Consider the following 22,423-nt stretch of genomic DNA (forward strand, 5'->3'; position numbering starts at 1 on the left):
TAAAACAATTTAGATAAAAAAAAATGTTTATATAGTAGTAACTAGTGAGAGAATATGAGATTTAGTCCGGATCAGACCTAAAATTTGTAACAAAGAAAATATGGTTTATAAAAAAAAAAATACGGTTTGCCCGGATTGTGATTTGTGATGATTGGTCTGTAAAACTGATCAATTCTGTTTTTTGGCCAACTTTTCTTTAGGAGTACCGATGAGATCGACATACAAAGAGGTGATATAGTCTTTGATCTTCTCTCCAGCGAAGGTGTACCCATCTCCGTACTTGTAGATCACATCTCCTAAGCGTCCATAATTCAAAACAGGCCTTAGGATATGAAGCGGTACAAAACTGGCTGCCTTCAAGAACTCTTCGTTCATGACCTTAGACATGTGGTTAGTCCTTTTCTCAAACTCAAGACACGCTTCTTCCTCAGTTACTATATATTGCTTCGTATAACAGTTGGTCCCATTAGCAATATCTCCTCTCTCCATCTCCTCCTGATACACACATGACACACATATAGTTCGATGATGTTTATAATTGGTAATAACATTTTCTCATATAATTTTCATTTTAATTGACTTAATTATTTTATGGTACCTTAAAGGTAGATATATCATCTCTGAGACGAGATTTTGCAATAAGAGCGTGGGTGAGTTTTGGTCTTGACCTCAGCCATTCATAAATTTCGTCTCCTGCAATATCTCCCATAGCAATGAAGGTGATTGCTAGCAGCACTTGACCTGCGGTCGAAGACATCCCAACCTCTATGTACTCTTCATAGCTTGGCACATGGCCTGTATTTGACCATTCGGCTTCTTTCAGGTACGCTTTCATGACTATCTTGAGCTGCAAACGTTACATAACTACAAACCATATGTAACCTTATTTTTTTAGTTCTATGTAGAAAATTATGTTTTTAGGGTAAACTTTTAAAGCTTAATAATAGTTTTAGGCTAAAATCCACACGAAAAGCATACAGAAGATAAGCATTTCAAACATCCAAATGTCCTTATTAATTTGTGACATATAAGAGACTGGTGTTGTTTGGATACTTTAATAGCTAGTGACAATAGTTTGGGAAATAAGATTTGAAAGATAAGATGAAACAGTACCTGCTCATATGCGTATTGCATAATAAAGCATCTTCTTTCTGAACTCACATTTTCTTTGAGTCCCTTCTTTAAACATGTCAAACATTGTTCTAAAGACAATTTTGAGATAGTCCGGTAGTACATCTAGGTCGTCATAATCCCACCTTTATTTAATAGTAGTATATCAATAGAATTAATTAATTATTTTAGGGATCAAATTTAACGATTTAGAATTTAATCAAACACCAACAATATTGGTTTTTATATGAAAGAAATGACCTTTTATATACTTTGTCAAACTATGAAAGAAAAAACAAAATTGGTGTGTTTTGTGAAAATTACTTTTAAATTCATCCCTAGTAACTATTTTTTTTTCCTTTTTTCCGTTTAGTCGTTTTTCCTAGAGATGCTCTCAATTAAAAATTAAAAAATAATAATAAAGAAACCAAAAAGTAAGAAAAGTTTCTCCATTGAGCATCATAAGAATTGTTTCTATGACGTATGGCAGTTTATTTATTTTTTTGAATCTACGTATGGCAGTTTATGATTAGTCAATTTTTTTTTTATAGATTTATTATTTAAATATATAATAATATTTAAAAATAATAACTAAAATACATTATTTTGAGCGATGCTCATTGTTGCTGGCGATGGAAATGGTCTACGTACCTGTCAACGGATTGAACAAGGCTCTTAACTTCGTCAAGAGTACCATATACATCAAATGTGGTGTCCACGATGTCAAATACAATGAGGGCTTTGGCCAGCATGATCCGCGCAGCTGAATACTGTGGCTCGTAATAAATCCCAGTCGCCCAGAAATAAGGCTCCGCCAATCTCTCTCTAAAGTAATTTGGTATCTTAGATACTAAATCTAGATCCCTCCACCATCTGCATACATGCATACATCTAATTTAGTCGTGTAAAATTATCATAAATAATATATATGAATAGCATGATATATACATACTCTGTAAAAGTTTTTAGATCTTGAATGTAATGCAGCTGCATGAACCTAAAGTTGAGCTTGGCCAACTTTAGTAACATTTCATTGTGATCAGTTTCTAGTTCGTAGAAGCCAATATATTCCCTTGCCACCAAGACTTCCAAATTGAAATTCTGAGGTATATACAGAGCAGCTTGTATGAGCTTAGTGATGTGTGGGTGATCTGTGGCTTTGTCGCCGCCTACCACAAATAACTCCAAGTGTTTTTGTGTGAAACTCATTGCTTCTTCAAGTATATCTTCTGTCGTTGTCCCAAAGTGCGACGCTTCATAGAAGCTTAGCATACCTCTAACATCATCCGTTAGACATTTCTTAAAATTTCCATTGTCTCCTTCAGTCCTTTGAACCTGTTGAATATATCTACACAAATATTTGTATATATAGATTAACAGTTACTAAAAACATGTTCAAAATGGTCACATCAGATCAACTAAAACACAGCTTAGCTTGAACCAACCAACTTAGTTAATTAGTTCGAAGACAAAGATCCTCACCCGGAGTTATGTTGTGACCGTATAACCTGAAAACCCTAAATATATCAGAAACTGTGTACAGATCATCTTCCTTGCTGTCGATGATCATGTCGTCGATATTCTCGAAAGCATCATTTAAGAATTCAACAATCTTAGCCTCAAAATGGTAAGAGACTCCAAGACTAACAAGCGTATGGATCAAACAAGTTATCTGCTTTGCATCAGCACCGTTACAAGGGAGCAGCATGGCATTCACTATAGTTTTAAGTGTCTCTATCTCTCTCGAAAGATCATCCATTTCCTGTAAAGAGTTGACATTTTCTGGTAAGTACATGATCATGAGTACTATATATTTATAATTAAGAGGGCTTATGAAAGTACCGTGTGATCCACGGAAGCAGAGAGGAAGTGATGAGCCCATAGACTTGGTGGATACGGAGTAAACGGACGAGCCGTCGAGTTATCATCTGTAGGATTAGTCGTTGCTCGAACTAAGCACAATTTTTTTGGAGATTGGTTCCTAGAAAAAGACAGTGACCCAAGAAGAGGGTAGGGGTAGGGAGAGTCCAAGTTTAGCCGCCAACATGAACGACTAAGGACAAGAGCTTGAGAATGAGATCCATATTTTGTTATGGCCTCCATTTTGCTTTTGGACTTTTGGATTTGGGGAGGTAGACAAAAGTTATAGGCATTATATAATTTTTTTTAGTATTATTAACAATTTGTCCTGTTTAATTAATTGCTACGACTCTGTGACTGTGACCAAAACCATATGTTTGTGGTTCTTACGTGCCAATATGTATGGATCTACAGATCTATTTAGAGGTCTTTTTTTTTTTGGGGTCATATATAAAGAGGTCTTTTTTTTTAATTAAAATTTTATAACAAACCATAAATTAAATGTTCTTTTTTTTTTTTTTGACAACATAAATTAAATGTTCATTGTATAATAAGTGCTCGCAGCACTTCCACAAGGAGAAAGATATTTTCTTTGGTTCCACTCCACAACATGCATCCTTTATTAGTCCTCTCTATATTCTAATATATCATACTATTACTATTACTAGGTGGGTGCCCGCGTTATGCGCGGGTTGTTGTTTCCATTTGTGTTGTTTATTTTTTGGTTTCGTATTTTTGTATTTTGACGTTTATTTTTAGGATGTTTTGTGTATATTTTTAAATTATGTATGTTTAATAGCAGTCGCCTCAACCGATATTTCATACTCTGCAATAGATGCAATAGATGTTTGAGGAGTAGTAGGATACCAATTCCTTCTTCTCAACAACCGCATAAACAACAATATCAAACACCTTCTTTTCAACCGCAACAGTTCCACCTGCAGCAGTTGCAGCAACAACAACTACTACTAAAAACACTCAAATACAAAATTACATCATCTGAAGAAGTATGTATAATCCAGTTGAAAATAATAAGCAAGAGTCCTCACAAAAACAAACAAACTTCACTAACCAACATCTTGTCTCAATAATTTTAGGCCCTAGGTGAACTAAATTTTTTAGACCTCTTTCACAGTAATTTTTTTTGTCCCCTTTTTTCAAAGGTTTTTTTTTCTGAATTTTGGAGTGGACTCTTGGATTTTGCCGCTCCTGCCACCCCCTTGAGCTGGTTAACATTGAGAGGCTTTTGAAAAGATTTGCGAGACTTTTGTGTTATGTTATTAATTTAACTTTAGATTGAGAAAGTGAGGTTGCTTCTAATATGCGATGAGGGTAAGTGCATACACCCTAACCAAAAACCCTCAAAAAACCTCAACTGTAACATACCATAGCAATCATATCCAATACTCTGGATCAAGCTATTGTACTAAGAGTTGCTACACAAAAATATCAGACAAAAATGTAGGAAATGAGAATGAATCAATACAATACAAACCACACACAAAAAACTTACAAACAACAAATGGTCAAAGATACACTTAAAATATGAAACTTTAAGATCGAGCATGTCAGAATTGAGGTTACCTTGAAGACGGTTCTAAATCTATCTTCACCAAGTTTGTGAGTTGGGTGAAAATCTTTGGTCGCGGAAACTAACTTGAAAAGAGACATATTTGGTTTTGCTTCTACTCAAATTACCTCCGTCTCAAAAACTTTTTCTCTGGTTTTGTGATAGAAAATTGACTGACATTGGAAAATCAAAGAGAGATATCCAAAGAAGAGAGAAAGAGGAAATGAGAGAGAGAGAGAGAGCCTAACTCTCCAAATGTATTGCATTTCTACTTTGGGTGAAAATTGTGGCAAATCCATTATAATTACGCTCTAGTTTGAGACAATTATAAAGGATATATTGGTGGTGATACACGGAGTCTCTGTTACAACGTGAACACATCAGCCGCTACTCTCTCTCTCTATATGGGTTGAGGACGAAAAGCATATGGTGTGAAGAAGAAGAAGAGCGAGACTTTTTACCTTTTTTGATTCGGTGTGCCAAAAATTTACGAGTAGAGAAAAGTTGATGTGGAACCGAGAATAATTATCATCGGTTCAAAAATATGAGCTGTATTAATTGTTATATTTTGATTGGCTAGCTGTTTTAAATTAGGTGTCAGCTCCAGGTTGTTCTAAAATGCTGAGGTGGCATGCAGAGGGAGAGAGTTAGCCAACTTTCATATTATAGATTTAATGTTCATATTATAATAAAATCTAAAATTAAATTAAAAGTCCATTCATATTATGTTCATATTTTAATAAAATTTCATATAATTAATAAATGCTTAATGATTTTTTCAAAAAATAATTAAATTTATAAATTTAATTAACTGATTTATATTTGCAATCAATAAGTGTACACATATCAATTTTTCATATAAGCAATGAAAATATAATACATGGTTTAGTTATATATGTTTAACGAAAAGGAGAAAAATGGTTTGCTATGTGTTGGGGAGCTTCTTTCAACTTCATAGTGTAGGATTAATATATTCGAAAATAAGAAAGACTTCCGTAAATATCGAGTCAACTTATAACACATTTTCTTCAATTTTGTTTTGTTTGCTTTAATAAACATAATTCTACTAGAAAGAGGAAAAAAAAATATATATATATATATATATATATCACTAATTAATTCACTACAATGGAGAGGAGAGGAAGATCATCTCATTCTAACGGTAAAGGTGGTTCTATGCATTTTTTGAAGAAGGATTCGTCGTTTTACGGTGGTCATGGGATTGTTGGAGCTCAGCAGTTCCTTTGAGATGTGGTTTGGCTTTTGCTCAGAAGTATTCTAAGGATGAAGCTGTTACCTTTACTTTGTATGGTGATGGATGGTGCTGCGAATCAGGGACAGTTGTTTGAGGCTTTGAATATTGCTGCGCTCTTTGGGATTTGCCAGCGATCTTGGTTTATGAGAATAATCATTGTCAGTGACTTTACTTTGTCTTTGTGGAATGTGTTTTGTAATGGAGTTAGTTTTGAAGTTGATTGGATTGCTCTGAATGCAGATGGGATGGGAACGGCTGAGTTGATGTCGGCGAAGTCTCCAGCTTATTTTAAGCGTGGAGACTATGTTCCTGGCTTGAAGGTGAGACTGAATGATGCAATGTAGATATGCCTTTATTGGTTGTTGTATAAAGAATTTTGTTCTAACTTAGAATTCTACTCAAGTTAAGATATGGGGGCCCATGAAGATGGAGTTAAGGATCAGAATTTACACACAAATTGAAAGAGGAAGGATGAACCTTTCTATGATATTTAAATCTGTTATGCGTTCAGTTGGGTTTAGGTGATGAGATTGTGTTCAGTCTCTATCTTTGTAGTTTGACTTTGACATATTTGATGTGTCTGCATTTTATAGGATTTTAACCATAGTTTTTATACTTGTTTTGAGTCTTTTGTTAGGTCCAAGTGTGCTTTCAGAGTATTTTTTGTCTTTTGTGAGTGTCTGTACAGGTTCTAGGCTACTTTGGAAGGAAACTGAGTGTTTTGGGGATGAAAACAAGCATCTGAAGCCAACTTGGTGAAGACTGATCGGACTAGCAAGCAGATGGGGCAAACAGAGAAAAGCATCCAGGATCGGCTGATCCGCATTCGGGATCGACCAGTCCCGAACCCGAAGCAACTTTTCCTTTTTTGTTTTAAACCGACTTTTAGGGTTTTATTTTGATATTTAAGTTAGAGGCACGGTCTCCAGAGACATAAGCTTTATTTTCTGAGACTATTTTGTATTGAGAGCTGAAGAGAGAAGATCTCTAATCCTTCTTGACACTTTGGAGAAGATTTCTAAACCTTATTTTCTATTCTTTTGGCTGAGTAGTTTCACTGTTGGGTTTAGGGTTTCAGAAAGGGTATTTATGATTTATTGATGCTAGATTTGTTAGATTAGGGATTGATCTTATTGTTCTTCATCTATTGTTGTTCTTAATGCTTAAGCTAGATTGATCACCTAGATTAAGATCTTAGGTTTAATTCATCGGGCCACCAAAAGTGTTGTTGAGTTTCTTGAAAAGAACATAGGTGAGCAAGGTGATCATTAGCCAACGAAAGTTGAAGTTAAGGCACCTTGTGAACTTATCAAACCTGAACTTATTGCTTGCTAGGATTGCTAGATTCAAACGACGGTTTAGAGTTTAATCAATTCCTTGCATAGATAACTAACGCTGCGACAGTAGGTTAGTTTTACATTCGAGATTTGAGTTCAAGAATTGTGTTTAATGCATCCTTATCTAATCATCTAAATTCGTGATCATAGTCCCTAATGATTCCCTGCGCCCAATGTTTCTCTTTTGATTTAAAACACTCTTTTATTTACTGCTTTTTGTTAGTCACTTTCAAACACAAACTTTTCCATTGTCTTAGCTATATTTGATCTTGATAATTTCATAGTATAATTGTTTGGTCTCTGTGGATTCGATCTTGAAGTGTTACAACGATACCACTAGATCGTGGTGGAGTACACATTGGGTTTTAATTGACCTGTTGATCAATGTTGAATCATATCCATGTTTAATTTTCTGGTTTGAGGTAGTGTGACTTTGAAGCTAAGTTAGCTAAGTTGTGATCATCTTCTGTGTTGTGTGTACTAGGTGGATGGTATGGATGCACTGGCTGTGTAGCAAGCGTGCAAGTTTGCCAAGGAACACGCACTCAAGAATGGACCTATTGTAAGTTTCGTTCAGTCACATTACAGTTTCTCAAAATCAAATTGGAATAACTCCAATAATTCTAAGAAATGAATAAAAATTGTGCTTACATGTGTGGGATTTTTGTTTTGGGCCACTTTGCTTTGCTAACAACATTGATTGCTTGAATTGGCTGGGATTCTGGATTGAATGAGGTTGTGTTTTGAAAGAAAACTGTTTCTGTAGTATCTCTGTTTATCCCGCAGAGTTACAATGTGGGCATCTGTTTTATCTCTTTGATAACAAGTGCCGCTAGTGTCTAGTGATTGTTGACTGTTATTTCCATGTAAAAATGACAGCACATGATTAATACGCTACTATCAATTGGTACAACTCACAAGATAACGTCAACGTCTCTAGAATCCTCTATAAAACATTTCTGGCATGTAGTTGTTTATGAAGTTCTACCTGTTCTGCTCTTATCAACACGTCGTCATTTAAGGGGAATGACCATCATACGTTACCTTTGTTTGAGCAGATCCTTGAGATGGACACATATAGGTACTATGGTCACTCTATGTCTGACCTAGGAAGCACTTACCGTACACGTGATGAGATCTCAGGTGTGAGGCAGGTTAGTTACTAGTATCTTCTTTCATAGTAATGCTGGTCAATCATTAAGAGTTTGAAACTTTTAATCTGTATACATGTACCTTAAGGCATGCCCAACGGTAGTTTCTTTTAGGAGTTCTATTAATTAAAAATTAAAAAGTAATATAATAAAGGAAGATAAAAATTGAGAAACGTTTACCTTCTCATTTCATAACCGTAAAAATCGATTCTCTGGACATGTGGCAGTTTATAATAAGTTAATTTTATTTTTCTAGATTTATTATTTAAATATATAATAATATTTAAAAAATATTTAGAATATATTATTTTGAGTAAAAAATATTTAGCTCTTATGACTTAAGGTGTGAGATCCAGTCGATAAAGTGAGAAAGTTGATCATATCTCATGACATAGCTACTGAGAAAGAGCTAAAGCTAAATGTGAGCTAAAGGTATGTGATTACCTTTCTAGTCAACACTTACATAAATTTTCGTTGTGGTTACTCGCATCACATATCTCGTCTCTTACATTCATCACAACCGCAAACTCCTGCAGGAGCTTTCGGTTATATAAAGTTCAAGACAGTGCAACAAAAACTTGCTCCAATTATGTTGTATAGCCTTTCTTGTATCAGTTTATCAATTCCTTTTTTTAACAACTCTTCACGATGTCAAGACGCAAAAAAAAAGGTCAAAAGCATTGATTCTTTTTTTTTTTTTGAAATTTAAGCATTGATTCTTTAAATTGAAAGTTATTGTCTCCAAATGTTATTTTCTAGTAACATATTTCTCTAAGCACCTACAGACAACAAACATATAAAAATGAGGACGGTTTTAGTCATCTGAAAATGTCTTTGGATCTTTGTAAAAAGTCTAATTTAGAACAAAAATGAAGATATAAATTTGGTATGCCTCGGAGTTAGTATAACAGCAGAAACGAGAAGAGAAGGCAAAGAGCTGTGTTTACTTTACTACTACTAGTGGCTTTGTTTGTCTTCTACTTAGCTGTCGGAATGTAGTAAATAAAGAAGCAAGTGGAGAGGTGAGACAAAAATCTCAATGAACCCGTGTTGTATTCGCCACGCAAAGGCATCAAATTTTGAAATTAGTAATAAATCATAAACTGTCACACACCAAACAACGCTTTTATAATACCCAAAAAAATAGAACAGCAAAATAAAGAGAAAAAGCATCTTTATCTTTACCTTCTCCGTCCGTATCCATAACGACATCATTGTTCTACCACTAACCACCTAACTCAATTTATTTTGCTTTCTTCGTTCGTATCCAATACTACTACTACTACCAATATCAGTCTTTGTTAATGATAATTGTATAAGAAATTAAATTAAAAAAAAAAAAAGCAGATGGGAAGTGTTTATGCTTGATTGAGCTTCTCGCCACGAAGTTTAGTGTTTCTATTTGTGTGGTTGGTTTTTTTTTTTCTTTGCATGAACATGGCAGACAAATTGTAGTGCTAATAGTAATAAAATTCAAAGAACTCAAAGTAATCATAAGAAGGTTGGTTCTTTATTCTTTTGTGACCACAATATTTGGTACTTGGTAGTCCGTAGTCGATAGACTAGTTGAAAACCTACCATTAGTTAACTTACACTAACACATGTCTAATTTGATAGTAGTTCATAGTTTTATATTCGCATCAAATGATTATACGGCAGCACTAACGAAATGAATTTTTCGTTGTACCTATAAAACAAAATGAATGTAACAATGTATTGCGATAATTTTATTGAGTGGCATTAGGAAACGTTGACAAGATAGGAAAAAAAAAACATTTATTAAATGGCACTACATAACGAAAATATTCTCGAATATAGAGACTGTTTAGATTTAGTGAAGATAGTGTTTTCTCCCTCTGACTGGCCAGCCTACTCAGCTTATCTCGAAGACATCAAGGTGGACATAGCAGAATTCTCGAGTTTCTCTTTGACCCTGATCTCTAAGAAGGACAATGAATTTGCGGATTGCTTGGCACGACAAGTTCGTATCCAACCGCATGCTATTACCTTTGTAAACGTTTTCCCTCCCAATTGGTTCGTTTGAGTTAATCGTTTCCATTGTTGTCAAAAAAAAAAAAAAAAAAAAACAAGAATATTCAAAGTGAGACACGCTCCTTACTCGTTATTCCAACAACAATAATGTTGAAACATAAAAAATACTCTTTAGATTCACTTTCTTCCAATATTTAGATAAACTTTAATCTGTTAGAATTTCGAATCTGGAAATCTTAATTTTACTTGTTTTTTTAAATTTGTTTACGTACAAAATATATTATTTTTAGTAAACTCTGTAAATATTTTTAATTTATTTTATTGGTCCAGAACATTATTTGGAATTATTCTATGCGTTGTTACTTACCAATCACATTTTACCGTCAAGATACATATTTTACAGCTCAGAAAACAAGCGTGCGGGCGCACGTGAGAAAGTTTGGGTTTGATCATCAAACCAATCAAAAGACTTCTCATCGTCACATCTCAGCCGTATATCGAACCCATATAGGCTAGAGCTTTTAAGACAATCAATCATCCAGCTGGTTCCATCGAGTTCACAGCTGGCACAGACCGAACACGAGTTCCAAAAACTCCCCAACATTAAATTTCTTTCACTCTTACGGTACACCAACACACAGACGATAATTTGTAATTACCAAAATATTTTTAATCCCATCAGTTAGAATAGGTAATTACGTTGGGATTGATCTCAATTAACACACACTTTACCACTAAACGAGTAAAATTTAGGCCTTGAATGGCACCTGATTTTGCAGTGGTTTTTGGCTTTAGATTCTACAAAATCCACTTTTGAAGCCATTCACGATTATGAAAAAATAGATTTCCTAAAATTTAGAAAAACCAGTTTTTGGAGGATTTTTGAATTTCCTTCATAAAATCTAAAAACCACATTTTGTGGGTTTCCACATTTATAATCTTTATTTTACTATTTTTAAAATAATTATTATACATAAAAACCAAAAACTAATTAAGTTACCATTCAAGATTTTGCAAACTAAAATCTACGGCAAAAATCAAAAACTTAAAAAATCAAAATCCAAAATCCAAAATCCAAAAACCAAAATCTAAAAACCAATAAAAAACCAACAGCCATTCATGGCCTTAACGACTAAAACCAAACACCACTTCCACGCGCTTTCATAACGCGTGTCAACCAAATCTCTCCTCTTAAAGCCAAAATAAAGAGAGAGACTTGGCTTCTTCTTCTTCATCTTCTTTGGAACTCTTTGGAGTAATTTATATCTCAAGAAGCTTCACAGTTCTTGAAAATGCTATAACAGTAGCGGTATAAAGCACAGATCTTTACTCCATTGTAGTAAAAATAAAAACGCGTTTTCTGAAAAATGCGGTTGCGTTTTCCGATGAAATCCGCGGTTTTAGCGTTTGTCGTGTTCTTGTTGTTCATTCCACAGTTCGCCGTCGGAATACGGATGATTCCGGGGAGAATCTCCGCCGTTTCCGCCGCCGTGGGGAACGGATTTGATTTTGGTCCGTTCGTAGAAGCTCCCGAGTACAGAAACGGCAAGGAGTGCGCGTCTCAATCGTCAAACAGAGAGAACTTCGTGTCGTCTTGCGACGCTTCGTTAGTTCACGTAGCTATGACGCTCGACTCAGAGTACCTGCGTGGCTCAATCGCAGCCGTTCATTCAATGCTCCGCCACGCGTCGTGTCCAGAGAGCGTTTTCTTCCATCTCATCGCTGCCGAGTTTGACCCGGCGAGTCCACGCGTTTTGAGTCAACTCGTCCGATCTACGTTTCCGTCGCTTAACTTCAAAGTCTACATTTTTCGGGAAGACACGGTGATCAACCTCATCTCTTCTTCGATCCGACAAGCCCTTGAGAACCCGTTGAACTACGCTCGGAACTACCTCGGAGACATACTAGATCGATGCGTCGACCGAGTCATTTACCTCGACTCGGACATCATCGTCGTCGACGATATCACGAAGCTTTGGAACACGACTCTAACAGGGTCGCGAATCATCGGAGCTCCGGAGTATTGTCACGCTAACTTCACAAAGTACTTCACTTCAGGGTTCTGGTCCGACCCGGCTTTACCCGGGTTCTTCTCGGGTCGAAAGCCTTGTTATTTCAACACGGGTGTGATGGTGATGGATCTTGTGAGATGGAGAGAAGGTAACTACAGAGAAAAGCTTGAAACTTGGATGCAAATACAGAAGAAGAAGAGAATCTACGATTTGGGTTCGTTGCCTCCGTTTCTACTAGTCTTTGCAGGGAACGTTGAAGCAATTGATCATAGGTGGAACCAACATGGTTTAGGAGGAGACAATGTTAGAGGAAGCTGTAGGTCTTTGCATAAAGGTCCAGTGAGTTTGTTGCATTGGAGTGGTAAAGGTAAGCCGTGGGTGAGGCTTGATGAGAAGAGACCTTGTCCGTTAGATCATCTATGGGAACCGTATGATTTATATGAGCATAAGATTGAGAGAGCTAAAGATCAGGCTTTACTTGGGTTCTCTTCTTTGTCAGAGTTAACAGAAGATTCAAGCTTTTTGTGAAGAGAGTGTGTGTAAGTCAAAACAACATTCTTTTACTTGTTTTTTTTTTTTTTTTTGTAGTTGTTGAGTTGAGAAATATATTTTTTGGGACTGTTGGTGGTGTAAAAATTGACTAGTTGAGAGACAAGAGTTTGTAGAAGCCATTGATGAGGACTAGCTCTATAGGAGAATTTTTTCTTTGGAATTGTATTTTGTTATGTTCTTTTACCCTTAAATGGTTATGATGATCTCAATTGTCTGTGTTGAGAGACTTTTCAAGAATATGTAGCAAGTGTTGTTTTAGCATGAAATAAAAGTCCAATTTTGTTAAGCTTTGTCATTGTAGAATGGTTACTTGCTAAGGTAAAGAAAAGTGTTAGTTGATTGAATCTGTCCACAGTAATGAAGCAGAGTGAAAATAAGTGAAGAAGAACAGTAGAAGAATGATCTTTTATTAGACCATTAAAGGCTTGGCTCCTCGGAAGTATAAGTTTTCAAACTGTACACACAATTGTCATATCTTTAAGTCTTACTCCATGATAGTCAACATTTGTCATACTTCACAAATAGAACTCATCTTAAAAAACAGATGAAAGATTTGGGTTATGAGTGGGCTGGGCTGTGAAGTAGTATTATATGTTCGTCCTTTCTCAATGCCTTTTGAAATGAGTTTCCACGACTACTCCGGACCACTTACTCCGTTCGGTCATCACCATTAAACGGGAGACATAGATAGGTAGGGATGATAACATTGATTAAGTGCTACATTAATCAGTATATTGATTATGATCGACTAGCAACAAGTAACAACTAACAGTTCTTTAAATAGAATAGTCAAAAGGCATTGCGAAAGGACGAATATAGAATATTGATTTTGATCGCTACTTTTGAAATATAGAATAGTCAAAAGACTCAAAACTCAAAAGCATAACTTTACTCCTCTACTAAAAACCAACTTTTTGTTATGTTTTGAGATTTTGAAATAAAATGATTTGCGCTACAAACGATGATTAAACTGTGGAATCACATTCTAAAATAGCGACCCCTTCATTTATAGGTATAGTTTTGTGCTTGGTTGGTTTTCACAATTATAAAGAACGTGAGAACCTTATTACCAAACTATTTGACTATGATTGTTACCAAAACTAGTAAGTTAACATAGTTAATAAAACTCTTTTTGTCGTCCGCTTAATAGTCAGAAAAGTACTTGTATCTTATATATCCCTTTTGGTTCGGTCATAAGTTCTCACTTCTAAACACTTCTTAGTTTACTTAGCTTCCGACAAAGGTCCCACTTCCTCTTGTCTTCATTGCTCCATCCTTCTGTCTGATCTCTAATCTCTTCTTCTTTCACTTCGTCTTCTTCTTTTGTTTTTTTATTTTCTCCCAAAGTTTCCAACTTTGAAAAGGTATTTGGTGAAAATCTTTGCTTTTACAAGTGTTTTACACTATTTTGGAATTGACACAATTTTTGTGGGCTATCTTTACTTTTTTCAGGTAAGCTTTTTTTTTTTGTTTTGTTTTTCTTTTTGGATTGTAAATGATAACGTTTCTCTGCTTAGTGTCAATCATTGACAAGGGTTTGGTTCTATTCTTTGCTTATATAATTATTGAAGCTTACTCAATCAGAGAGAATCTGAGTTTGCTCACCAAAGAGGGTTTTCGACGATTCTGTGATAAAGATTATAAAACAAGCTGAAACTGAAAGTGTCTATCAATTACTTAAACAAGATTAAAACTATATGTGTTTCCTCTTTTCTTGCCTTTGTTTCCTACAATTCTTCTGCTATTTGCATTAGAGTGTACAGTGAACCCGCAATTATTAGATGTACAGTTTGGTATTGTTTTCCAAGTTGAAGCCGTTTTGTTTCTTAGCTTGTTCAAGTTTGAAAGTGATAAGAGTTTCTTGTGTTTTGTGTGGATTAGGATTCTTGCTGGTGAGCATTAATGATAGATATGGAAGTTGGTACTGCTAATGGTGAAGATAAGGTAATACCCATTTGACTATGTCAACTTGATTTGCTGTGTTGTTTTTTAAAATTTATGCTTTGATTGTGAAATAAGTTTATTGACATTACTGTTAATGTCCTATGATGATCTGTTATGTAATTGTGTGGTTCTTGATTTGCCATGGTTAGTTAGTGTTTAAAATAACTTGTTTCTAAATGGAAAACAGATTATGACAGCGACATCATCGAATCAAAAACTGCAAGTGTCGGTTTCGTTTGGTAAGTTTGAGAATGATTCACTGTCATGGGAGAAATTTTCATCTTTTTCTCCCAATAAGTACTTGGAAGAAGTGGAGAAGTGTGCAACTGCTGGATCAGTAGCTCAGAAGAAGGCTTATTTCGAATCACATTACAAGAAGATTGCTGAGAGGAGAGCTGATATAATCATGGAGCAGGAGAAACTATTGGAAAGGAATGCATCATTCAGGCCGAGTGTTCAGAATCAGAACCGGGGAAAAACATATGATAGTGACAATGAGGAGTCATTGATGAACGAGTCTAGTGCTTGTTATGAATCTAACGGCGAAAGTATTTCAGAAAAAGATAAGCTTGTTGCCAGCATTGCCACTGAGGTGAATGAAACATGTATCCATGACCATGAGCCTCTTGAAGAAATTATGGACTCCGAGGAATGTCCAAGCTTGGCTGATGCAGGGGACGATCTGAATACCTTGAACTTGGAGAAACTTGAAGAGATTGTCCAAGTGGATGATAAAGAGAAACCAGAAGTAGTTGTTTGTATGAAGGAAGATGTAAAAGAAGAAGTGAAAGAAGATGTTTCATCAAAGGATACACATGAAAAGAATGAAATGAAGAAAACGCCAATGAAGGAGAGAAAGAAACAGAAAGATCAGAATCTAATCAAGAAGACGGATAAAAATGTGCAAACAAACCATATGAGAAGCTCTCCTAAGGTAAATACTATAAGCTCTCTTAGATAGTTGAATGTGTGATTTCTCATATTTTCTTCATATAACTGTGTCCTGTGTCTTACAGCCTAGTCAGGTGACTAAGAAACCGGGAACGAGCAAGGTTGTAACCACTAGGAAAACTCAACCAAGCAAGGAGAAAAGCATGACAAAGGAAGCAAATAAAGCAGCATCACCTGTCTTAAAGGCTTCAGGGTTTTCAACTCCAAGAGTTTCCAAGCCAGTTTCGACAATCAGTTCAATATCTACTTCTCGCTCTTCAGTAAAGAAGGAAACTGTATCGACTCTACCGAGAAAGAAACACACCGCTACAAAGTCATTGCCCATTTCTCTCAATCTGGATCAGCCAGGCTCTGATCCTACTGTCATTGCAACAACAAGAAAATCCTTGATCATGGAACGAATGGGAGATAAGGACATTGTTAGACGTGCATTTAAGACTTTTCAGAAGAGTTTCGATCAATTGAAACCTTCTGGTGATGGGCAAAATTCATCTCCAAAGCAGGTATAGTCTAATAGTGGTTCACTAAGTGATAAATATTCTGTTAGTTACTAACTAAACGTCGATTAATGCTGCCAATGTTTAAACCAGGTTCCTGCAAAGGCGACAGATGTTTCAAGGATAGGTACTACTAGTCAGAAAAATAGCAGGTATTGAAACTCACTTTGCTCATGCATCACCATCTAGATTTTTTCTATTACTCATAATGTCTTGTTTTGAGTCCTAAATTTCTGTTCTTGTCTTGATACAGACTTGCAAAATCAGATGGCACAGAGAGAAAAGGTTCCAACTCTCACCGTTCTTCATCTTTTGTATCAAAAAGCAACGGGACAACAGAGAAACAGAAGGAGGTAATATGTTTGATAACCAAAACCAAACTGTCTCCACCTTTTTACTCTGATATAATAACACTGACGGTTTAACAATTCCTGGATAGCTAATATTTTCTTCTTCAAATCCAGCCTTCCAGGTTTAACGCAAGATCTGTAGAGAAGATACGCTTACAGGCCAAACCAAAGGTATAACTCATGAGGGAGTTTCTATTTTTTAAAGCCTCAAAAGAAAACCTTGTTGCAGTACTTTTCATTATTACTGCTGTGTATGATCTCTGGGCATTACTGTCTAATATCAGGCAGAAGCAACCAATTCGAAAACTCGGAGACAAAGTCTAGATCCTAAAGCAAAATCCAAACAAGGACTCTTCCCAAAAGACTCTTTACACAAAGTACTATGATGTGGCAGTCCTCATTTCAAGAACCTTATTCTGTTACTGCTGAGCGTTGTCTGATATCCTGGAGGGTTCCATGGCACTGAGGCTGAAGTGCAAAGCCAAGGGATCCACCAACATTTCCAGTAAAAAGATTTAATATCTCCAAACTTTCAGGTAACACTCAAGAGGTAAAGAGTCAATGATGTTTGTGATATAGAGAAGCCACCAGGATTCCAGTATTAGTTATGTGAGTAAAAAGTATTAAACAGTCTTCTGTCAATGTATTTGTATAGAGTCTATAGATAATAAACGTGAGGATGATGTTATTAACATACTTGAATACCAATCATATTTTCTTTCCTGAAAGTGCTTTTTTTTTTGTATATATTCTTATTACACACTTGCAAACTTATTATAAGACTTACATTTTCAAGATAAATCAAGAACCTACGAGACCATATGGGTTTCTTTTAACGTCCATGAGAGACGAAAGATTCAGTGAAGGTCAAGGGAGCAATGGAACTGGACTCAGGAGAATCAGCTTCTTCACCTGAGATTTCAAGACCTGGATAAACTTCTCCAGCTTGGACAATGTCAAGTAAGTTATCAGGAAGCTGAGCCACACTGTCCAAGAATTTAACGACGCTGAACATGTTTGGTCTCATGGCTGCTACCGGATGTGAACAGAATAAGCCGAGTTTCAGAACAAGTGCTGCTTGCTCCTCAACATACTCATCTCCAATCTTATGATCAAGAACCTGCATGATATCTCCATTCTCCCAACACTCTAGCACCCAATCAGTAAGTACCATCTCGCTTTGCGATGCTCGTGGCAATATAGGTTTTCTCCCGCAAGCAATCTCTAGCATCACTACACCGAGTGCAAATACATCTGAACTTGTACTTGCCTTTCCTGTTCTTGAGAGCTCAGGTGCTATATACCCAAGTGTACCTTCGAAGTAACAACATAGTGAATGAAAGATCATTTTTTGAGACTAAGTCTCCAACAGAAATAGAAAAACAGAAGAAGGTACCTGCCACATGAGAGGTTTGAGGATCAATCCCGTGATCACAAAGCTTTGCGAGACCAAAGTCACCAAGTTTTGCCTTCATATTAGCGTCAAGAAGGATATTAGCTGGTTTAATATCCCTGTGGATAATCACCTGCGCCCATTGCTGGTGCAAATAACAAAGCCCAAAAGCTACGTCTTTAATGATACTGAACCTCTGTGACCAATCAAGACTCACCATCTGTTGGTGGTAGAGGAACTTATCAAGGCTTCCTTTTGGCATACAATCATACACCAAGTAGAGTTCACCTTTGTGTCTGCAGTAGCCCTGGAGCCGAACTAAGTTAGGATGTCTCAGTCGCCCAATGGTTGCGATCTCAGCAATAAATTCCCTCATTCCCTGTCTTGAGTCATGAGAAACCATCTTCACTGCGATGTCAATGTTAGAGACTGGTAAAGTACCCTTATATACTTTCCCAAATCCTCCTTTACCGAGAATCTCAGTATCCTTGAAACCCCTTGTTGCAGTGTGTAGATCTTTAAAAGCAAACCTATGAGGACCAAACTGTACCTCCCAATCTTCAAGAACTTCTAGTAGCTTCTTCCTTTTCAGGAAAAGCCATAAGCTGAGACTCAAGATGATGAATAAGATGACACCTGATACAGTCAAACTGATTGTTAAAACCCCCTTCGGACTCTGGATCCATGGCTGATTAAAACGAGGAACCTTTGGCAGGCGAGAAAGGTCTATAACCGGAGCCGTCCCATTCATCTTGAACGTCCAACCCAATATATAGTGAGATGCAGTTAGTGTACCCGTGGATGAAGAGAAGCCAACATACATATACTCAAGCAAAAAGGGAGAAAGATCTTTTTGCAGAGAAAGAAGTGGAACTTTTGGCTTAGGGACACGAATAGGATGAAGTGTGACATTAAGCTGTCTCCGTTTGCTATCATATTCAATCCACACTTGCATAGGGTCTCCACTCGCAAGCAAGAGATCTATAAATGTACCATCATCCTTGTAATAACCTGCTGAAGTAGATTTATCTGAAACTACGCTATTTATGTCAATACCAACATGGTTGGCATTTATGTCATCAAATTCAGCGCTCTGGACGGTATCGAGCTCAACCGCTACTATATGATTTTTTGGATCTCCTATGCTGCTTACGTTGAAAAGCCCTAGGTATTGAGTGGGATCAGCATTGGGCAAACCTTTCGTAGGAGAAAGGACAAAGGCCAATCCATGGCCATTAACTACTCCATAATGTGAAACTATAGCAAAGACAAAAGTGGTGGAGAAAGAGTAGACGGTACCATTTACACTGTCCTTGAATCGAAATGGAAAATTGTAGAAAACTTGACCAGCTGTTTGTGTTGTAGAATTGGTAAGTCTGAACAGGCCGTTGCTGTTTAGATTGGCCGATCCAGCAGCATATAGGAATCCGTTGAAGTCGAAACCTCCACCAGTTTGGGTCTGAACCCTGACATACTACGTTCTTGGGGAAGAAGAACAGCAGCAGCACATCATGAGTAGCTGAAACATGATTGATTGATTTTGATAACACAACCAAAATGTTCAATGCCAATTACCAAACAAAAAATTCTAGCAGGTGAGTTAAATACATAGAAGAAGAATTCAATAAGGTTGAACATGGAATAGTCAAATCATGCTATTTAATATCATTGAACCAGAAACACTGAAAGGAAGTGCAAAGAGTCAAAGGTATTGCTTTATAAAATAGTATAAAATTTCGATTTGCCATTGAACCATTCTTTCTATATTAAGTATCCTCTAGGAACTTTCAAATGTATCTTCCTTTCTTAGATTACTTTTTTTTTTTTTTTGAATGAATGTAAAATTTTATTTATCAAAAAAAACCGTTTTCTCTTTACATCAAATGTAAGCTGGGTTTAAGCTTTGTTGAAAAGCATACATTAGTTAGATTCTAGTGGTGGACCATAGGGTGAGAGCCTCCCTAGATGAACGGTTTCCCGAATCTTGAAGGAGCAGAAGCTTGTTTCTGATGGTTCGATCAATCCGTTGAAGCAGGGTAGTGGCAGGTACAGGGGATCCACCATGGCGACGATTATTGCGTTCAAGCCAAATGGAGTGGAGGGCAACCTGAAGAGAACATCGTAGTAACAGCCGGAGATTGTTGTCAAGGGTTGAGTTCGAGGAGAGGGTCTTAATGGATTCCCAATCAGATGTTGAGTGAACCCCAAGGAAACCCGAGGTGAGCACATGCCAAATCTGATGCGAGTAAGAGCATTGGAAAAAGATGTGAGATCGAGTTTCCAAGGGTGCCGAGCAGAACGAGCAAGAGGAGTCAACAGACTGGTTCCACTTCAACATTCTGTCTCCAGTGGAGAGTCTATTAAGCATGCCGAGCCAAGTCAAAAAAGCATATTTTGGGGTTGCTTGAGGAAACCAAACACCCTCTGCCCAGTGTTGCACAGGCGTGGTTATGCGCAACTGGAGCCAGGTGTCTTTTGTCGAGAACTTTTTCTTTGGACCAGTTCTATGACGCCACAAATGCACATCAACTGCATCCGGCTTCCTCTTAGCAGTGACAGTGGTAATGAGGCGTTCCACTGCGTTGAGAGAGTCAACTCTATGCCGCCGCACCCTGTGGTGTAGCATAACTGATTCAACCGTATCTTGTTTTGAGATCCCAAGATCAATAAAACCCCGGTCACCAAACAAATCATGCAGCCTACCCATTGGAGACCAACAGTCATACCAGAACGAAGTCGTACGACCGCATTTGATGTCTTTGCTGTGAAACTGCTTAGCTAACCCTCGTAGTTTGAGCAACTTCCGCCACATCCACGAACCCCGCTGAGGCGAGTCCCCGACGTCCCAAAAGGATGATTGCCGGATAAGATAAGTATGCACCCACTGACTCCATAGGGAATTCGTAGAGAGCAATCTCCAAATAAGTTTAAGGCCACAAACGGTGTTTACCTCCTTTAGTGGTCGCAGGCCAAGACCTCCCTCACCGAAAGGTAAGCAGACAGCATCCCAAGCCACTTTAGCATTGTGTGTTTTCAAGTCCGGACCACTCCACAAGAAAGCGGAACACAAGTTGTTTATTTCCTTCAGACAACTGCTTGGTAACCGAAAAGCAGAGGACCAGAAGTTTGTAATGCTGAGGAGGACAGATTTGATGAGCTGAAGCCTACCGCCATAAGAAAGGAACCGACCAGTCCATGAGATTATTCTCGTTCGAATCTTATCAATAAGTGGCTGATAGTCACCCCTGGACATAGCTTTGGTGAGAAGCGGCAGTCCAAGATATCTAACAGGTAGAGTGCCAATCTCAAATGGGAAAGTTGACTGTATTTCCGTCTGCAGCTCTGGTGATATCTCAGCCATAAATAGAGTGGACTTTTCTAAACTGATTTTCAGTCCTGAAATACAAGCGAACTCATCAAAGATCTTTATGATTCCTTCTACTGATCGTTTAGTACCCTCCACAAAAACCATGAGGTCGTCTGCGAAGCAAAGATGGGTGAGAAGTAAATTATGACATCGAGGATGATAGCCAAATTTACCCTCGGTTGCGGCCTTATTGATCAGATGGGAAAGGACGTTCATGCAGAGGACAAATAGATATGGTGAAAGGGAGCAACCTTGCCTTAGACCGCGTGCACTACCGAAAAACCCTGCGAGCTCACCGTTAACCTGAACTGAGAAGGTGGCTGTGGAGATACAAAGGCGGATCCAGTTAACAAATGTACCAGGAAATCCCAAGGCCTGTAGCGTATTAAGCAAGAAAGACCATTGCACAGAGTCAAAAGCTTTGGAGATGTCTTTCTTAGATTACTTTATTCACTCTCTTACGTACACAATAAGCAAAGAGTTACAATGACTTACCAATGGTTTTGAGAAGAATCAAGCGACTCTATTTGCAGTGTTATGTGTTGTGTTCCCATTAATGTATGATCTGAGAATCAACGGACGTGGTGGTTCCGGTTCACAAACAAATTCTGAAAGCTATGTTCTGTTTTTTTTTTTTTTTTTTTTTTTTATAGATTTATTTCGTTGCAGCTTTAAAATTCACCTCTTTTGTTTTTGGTTAACAAAAACCCTTTCGTCTCTCTACTTATAATTATATTCCATTGTTACCGTTCTAAGCCCATTAAGCACATAAGAATGAAAAAAAATTTCCCAAACATAAGAGGAGTTGTTTTCCTCTTTAGTGTAGTATCCGACTCCTATTTGGAATTGTACTATAATCTCTTGTATATACTCCCTCCGTTTCAAAATATAGGATGTTTTAACTAAAACACGCATATTAAGAAGTATTTACTTTTAACAAATTCAACCAATCAGAAACAATACTGCATAATATAAAATACTAAAGTAATCTTAAAGTTGCATAGAAACTTGAAAACATCCTATATTATGAAACAACAAACTTCTCTAAAACATCTTATATTTTGAAACGGAGGGAGTATATA

General features: G+C 36.9%; 5 protein-coding genes and 1 pseudogene across 7 annotated transcripts; 3 read left to right on the forward strand and 3 right to left on the reverse strand.

The window, feature by feature from the left end:
- Positions 1-135: 135 nt before the first annotated feature.
- On the reverse strand, positions 136-3,215 carry LOC104788094 (dolabella-3,7-dien-18-ol synthase TPS06-like). The gene is given in 9 exon segments (XM_010513777.2): positions 136-495; positions 599-847; positions 1,114-1,173; positions 1,175-1,256; positions 1,762-1,983; positions 2,063-2,430; positions 2,433-2,458; positions 2,593-2,872; positions 2,953-3,215. Coding segments are annotated over 9 exon segments (1,875 nt in total). The 5' UTR covers positions 3,214-3,215; the 3' UTR covers positions 136-168.
- A 2,825-nt stretch (positions 3,216-6,040) lies between these two features.
- Positions 6,041-8,932, forward strand: LOC147944963 (pyruvate dehydrogenase E1 component subunit alpha-2, mitochondrial-like; annotated as a pseudogene).
- A 1,949-nt stretch (positions 8,933-10,881) lies between these two features.
- On the forward strand, positions 10,882-13,125 carry LOC104788095 (putative galacturonosyltransferase-like 9). Its single transcript, XM_010513778.3, has one exon. It carries the CDS (start codon positions 11,643-11,645, stop codon positions 12,813-12,815), a length of 1,173 nt encoding a protein of 390 aa, XP_010512080.1. The 5' UTR covers positions 10,882-11,642; the 3' UTR covers positions 12,816-13,125.
- Positions 13,126-13,884: 759 nt separating this feature from the next.
- Positions 13,885-17,309, forward strand: LOC147944964 (uncharacterized). 3 transcript variants are annotated; one of them, XM_087451420.1, is made up of 8 exons: positions 13,885-14,291; positions 14,721-14,783; positions 14,971-15,717; positions 15,800-16,237; positions 16,325-16,383; positions 16,485-16,584; positions 16,696-16,752; positions 16,866-17,309. In XM_087451420.1, the coding sequence occupies exons 2-8, from the start codon at positions 14,742-14,744 to the stop codon at positions 16,965-16,967; spliced, it is 1,545 nt and encodes a 514-aa protein (XP_087307546.1). In that variant the 5' UTR covers positions 13,885-14,291; positions 14,721-14,741; the 3' UTR covers positions 16,968-17,309. The 3 variants fall into 3 exon arrangements, with proteins under 3 accessions (XP_087307546.1, XP_087307548.1, XP_087307547.1); XM_087451422.1 differs by having other exon boundaries at positions 14,015-14,203; XM_087451421.1 differs by lacking the exon at positions 13,885-14,291 and adding an exon at positions 14,294-14,622.
- LOC104788096 (putative L-type lectin-domain containing receptor kinase V.1) lies at positions 17,245-19,554 on the reverse strand. Its single transcript, XM_087451423.1, has 2 exons — positions 17,978-19,554; positions 17,245-17,895 (listed from the first exon to the last, which is right to left on the reverse strand). The coding sequence occupies exons 1-2, from the start codon at positions 18,927-18,929 to the stop codon at positions 17,414-17,416; spliced, it is 1,434 nt and encodes a 477-aa protein (XP_087307549.1). The 5' UTR covers positions 18,930-19,554; the 3' UTR covers positions 17,245-17,413.
- Positions 19,555-19,898: 344 nt separating this feature from the next.
- On the reverse strand, positions 19,899-21,895 carry LOC147944965 (uncharacterized). Its single transcript, XM_087512777.1, has 3 exons — positions 21,837-21,895; positions 21,638-21,716; positions 19,899-21,527 (listed from the first exon to the last, which is right to left on the reverse strand). The coding sequence occupies exons 1-3, from the start codon at positions 21,893-21,895 to the stop codon at positions 19,899-19,901; spliced, it is 1,767 nt and encodes a 588-aa protein (XP_087368903.1).
- Positions 21,896-22,423: the final 528 nt, after the last annotated feature.

This window comes from Camelina sativa, chromosome 5, assembly GCF_030686135.1.
Source record: "Camelina sativa cultivar CO46 ecotype springtype chromosome 5, ASM3068613v1".
NCBI classification, from domain to species: domain Eukaryota; kingdom Viridiplantae; phylum Streptophyta; class Magnoliopsida; order Brassicales; family Brassicaceae; genus Camelina; species Camelina sativa.